Source organism: Melampsora larici-populina, assembly GCF_000204055.1.
Source record: "Melampsora larici-populina 98AG31 unplaced genomic scaffold MELLAscaffold_11, whole genome shotgun sequence".
In the NCBI taxonomy this organism is placed as follows: Eukaryota; Fungi; Basidiomycota; class Pucciniomycetes; order Pucciniales; family Melampsoraceae; genus Melampsora; species Melampsora laricis-populina.
In genome coordinates this window covers 1,369,223-1,373,012 of record NW_006768775.1, presented here as the reverse complement: position 1 = coordinate 1,373,012, position 3,790 = coordinate 1,369,223, and the positions used below count along the sequence as shown (strand labels likewise).

The 3,790-nt window shown below is 46.2% G+C and overlaps 2 protein-coding genes across 2 annotated transcripts in view; one reads left to right on the top strand and one right to left on the bottom strand.

Moving 5' to 3' along the window:
• Positions 1–58: 58 nt before the first annotated feature.
• Positions 59–2,713, bottom strand: MELLADRAFT_84729 (uncharacterized protein; the record flags this gene model as incomplete). Its single annotated transcript, XM_007408058.1, has 11 exons — positions 59–260; positions 346–436; positions 505–640; positions 702–783; positions 850–1,023; positions 1,082–1,300; positions 1,365–1,520; positions 1,577–1,639; positions 1,723–2,178; positions 2,264–2,292; positions 2,372–2,713. 11 exons carry the CDS (start codon positions 2,711–2,713, stop codon positions 59–61), a joined length of 1,950 nt encoding a protein of 649 aa, XP_007408120.1.
• Positions 2,714–3,440: 727 nt separating this feature from the next.
• The window catches only part of MELLADRAFT_115993 (uncharacterized protein), a gene marked incomplete at both ends in the record, with an annotated part of 1,523 nt that continues 1,173 nt past the window's right edge, over positions 3,441–3,790 (top strand). Inside the window, one exon of the mRNA XM_007408141.1 lies at positions 3,441–3,556. Coding sequence (XP_007408203.1) covers positions 3,441–3,556 — 116 coding nt within the window. The remainder of the gene's footprint in view (positions 3,557–3,790) is intronic.

Below are 3,790 nucleotides of genomic sequence, written 5' to 3'. Positions count from 1 at the left end.
TAATGTAGATCTCTCCGCCCTATAATACAGTGATGATGTTAACGACGATGATCTTACTTCACTTGAAGATTTGTTTAGGACGTACCATAGATTCTGTCTCGATTGCGATGGCCAATACCGGCCCGTACTTCTCTTCACATTCGCCTTTGACGTCATCTCGAAGCTCCATATCCCACCCTCTTTCTGTCTCTTCTTCTGGATTGAACATATTTTTCAGCAAAACAGAGCGCGACGTGGCAGTGGGAATATTGGGACGGAACCTAAAAATCGAGCCGTCTCGATGGTATCAATACTTTGGCTGAAAAGTGCTTCGAGATTAGGAAAATATGAGAAGCCTCCACTCACATATCAGTCACAGGCACATTAGTAGGTTGTTCTGTTCGAGCTAGCTTGTGCATCAGCTCCACTCTAGAAATCTGGTTCATGCCGGACCCCACTAGGAAAGCCAATGAATGGCGTCAGTAGCATAAACAGACGGTGTCGATAAGTTGAAGAACACTCAACCTGGTTCTTCTAGTCGTTCCTCAAAACTGTTAGAGTTCGTCATGGCAAAATTGCCACCTGTAGGAGTGACAATGACCGGGTTAATCACACCAGGAGCTGTCGCATTGAGTAGGGCAGCTGGCGGTTGGGCCTTGATCTGAGTGAGGGGCAATTAGCATACATATGTTGATGGTCTGTTCAGAATCAAAGGCACAAACCTCAACACGCAAAGCACGACCAGCCAGCTGGAACCCATTCATTTTTTCCATCGCATTTTTGGCATCGTGCATATTTTTGAATCTAATGTTCACGCATGTTAACAACGTCTAGAGTACAATCTTGATATGCAGTGAAAAAAAAACTTACTGAACAAAGGCGTAGCCTTTACTTTTGCCGGTAATCTGGTCTCTATGAAGGTCAACGTACTCAATATCACCGAATGGTTGAAAGACCTGCCGCAAATCGTCATCTGTAAGATTGAAGTTGAGAGAGCCAACATATAGTCGAGCATAGCTGTTGGGATCGTTTGGGCCTGGGCCACTGAAGAAACAATGTGTCAAGAGTGTCACCTGAATCTGTAGCTAGTCGTTGGACTTACCGTGGCTTGGGAGCTACATATGATCTCTGGACAGGTGGAGGTGGTGCGACAGTCACTAAACCCGCAGCGACATTGTTGGGCTGGGTGTTGGCCATGGCTTGACGATTCTTTTCGGCTTCGGTATATTGAACCATGACTGGCAAGCCAAGCAACTTCGTACCAGTCAGTGCCAATGCTTTCTGAACACTGTCTAATTCGCGAAACTCTACGTATCCCACGCTAGAGAGATGGAAGAACTGTGAGTGTGAATTTGGCTACGTAGGAATTGAGGAAAGTCACAAACCCTTTGGAACGGCGTGATATCCTATCCGTGATCACTCGCGCGTCTCGGACTTTGCCTGCCTGTTGCTCGAAGAATTGGGAGAGTTCGCGATCGCCCACACGAGCGGAAAGTTGAGAGACAAAAACGGAACGCATCTCATGTTCTTCCTCTGTCAAACTAAGGGTGAAGAACGTCAGTCCGGGTATCGGAGGGAGAGGTTGGAATGAGCTCACTGAGGGCTGGAGGACCGGCGGGCTGTCGGTGAAGCTGTCTGCTCATAGGGACGGTAGCGTGGGCTACGGCGATCAGGACGTCGGCGCCTGCAATTGGGATATATCAGCGGCTATCGAAAAATTTGGACAGTGCAAAGTGAACATACTTGTCTTCCCCTTCGGCTTCTTCGTACCTCCTGCGTCGTTCAATTTCTCTGTCATCTATAGGATCATCGGGACGGTGACTCCGATCTCGAGATCGGTCCTTACTCCTGCTGCGATGCCGCTTACGGTATCTTTCACGCTCCTCATCAACTGGATCATTAGATCGATGTCCGCGTTTATGATCGCGCTCGCGGTCTCGATCCCGGTGTCGCTCGCGCTCGCGGTCCCTATCACGCGGTCGATCTCGATCTCGTTCCCTTTCATGGTCTCTTTCACGGTCTCGTTCACCATCACGATCAACTCTATCACGATCTCTATGATCACGATCACGACGTCTGTCACGGTCGCTGTGAGTGCGTTCCAAGTCACGTGAAGTCGAACGATGCCGACGATGACTGCGACGGCTAGTATGACTGCGGACATCGGAATCTTTTCCGGGAGAACGATCGATAGGGCGTCTGGAATGGAGTGATAGTGTTCAAGGAATAAACGCCGGCCAGTTCGTCAGTAGCCTTGATGAGATATGATAAGTTCATAACGCACTCATGACGCTCGGACCGTTCGCTTTTACCCTGTGATAAGATGTTTGGTTATTAGCGGATGAAACAGATATGACCGGGGTAGAGATGTATCAGATGCTACATCACATACGTTATCCCTATCCCTCTCACTACGCTCACGATGTCGACGACTACTATCTCTATCAGTCTCGCGAGACTTATCGTCTGACCTGCTAGACCGCTCTTTCTCTCGACGATGTCTTGAGGAACCATTTGTTTCTTTTTCATGATGAGATGTTGATTTTTCCTCTGGACCTGTTACTGAAATCTCTTCACTTTCTTCATGTCCGCTTCGGATCGTCATGTCAGCTTGCCTATCATCGGTTTTGGTTTCTTCCTGAGGATGGTCAGTCATCGAATCATCCTTTGCTTTACGAGGTGGTGGTGAAGATGATTTGGAAGGTGGAGAAGCCATTGGTTGATCGGATGACATGATCAAGCGAGAATGTATGCTATGAAAGATGAAGTTGGGTTTCAAACGATTTCAACTTTCACTGCAGATCGACATTCTCGAACATCAATTTCAAATCTGATTCAAGTGGTTTTACCAAACTGGGTTAGGGTTAAGTCGGCATCTCTAAGTGCAATACAGCTTATGAAACCTGAGCTCAAACACATAAGGGTTTTGTCTGGTTTTATCTCGATTCTCATGGGTCCGAGAAAGAAAGTGGGGAGGCGTCAAGGAGCGTGCCGTGTCATCGAGTGCGGCTACAGGTGCGCGAGTGAAACTTTTGAACAAGGCGCGACTGGACAGACTCTGCGTGGGGGATGCAAAATGACAATCCAAGAGGAAATGGATGAAAGGGTCCTCGCCGTGGCACCAGCCGATCGATATAAGCTCTTGAAATATGAAACTTGAACCATGCTAGACAGAAAAAATGCCCTTGCTTGAATTCTTGCATGTTCATGTGTCCACATCGGCAGCCGCACAGAGTAATTACAACCACAAAAAAAATCCAAATCCATCAGTAAAAAAACAAGACTTTTGAAATTTGTTTTGCTGAGGATAAGTTTGGATAGTCATCAACAAGACGACCTCAAAAATTATCTCAATTTGCTTTGCGACTTGTGGCACAGTTTTTGAAAAAATACCCAAGTGGTTCTTGCTATCATCAACCATGAATTTTTCACTTCTTCTGGTTCTGTTGATGGTTATACTTATGTGTAATTCAAATCCATCCAAATCTTCAGCACAATTCTGTGGTGGTAAACACGTCATACCTGCATTTATCAAATCTCCAAGAAATCCTCATACAATGAAGAATGTAACCTCAAGGTACAAAACTGACAAACCAGTTCGAACTTCGGAATGACTGTTCCCTTCAGCCATCTTTCCCAATTCTTCAAAGAAAAAAAAGGCACAGAAAAAAGAACCAAAGAAAGTCTTGCACGATATAAATGAGAAAGAAATGGTACATGGGTTGTACCTGATTTGAAATCAGACTGGAAATGAGGTCCAGGACGAGATGATAGAACACACTGGATTGATAATCTTGGCATCCCTACATCT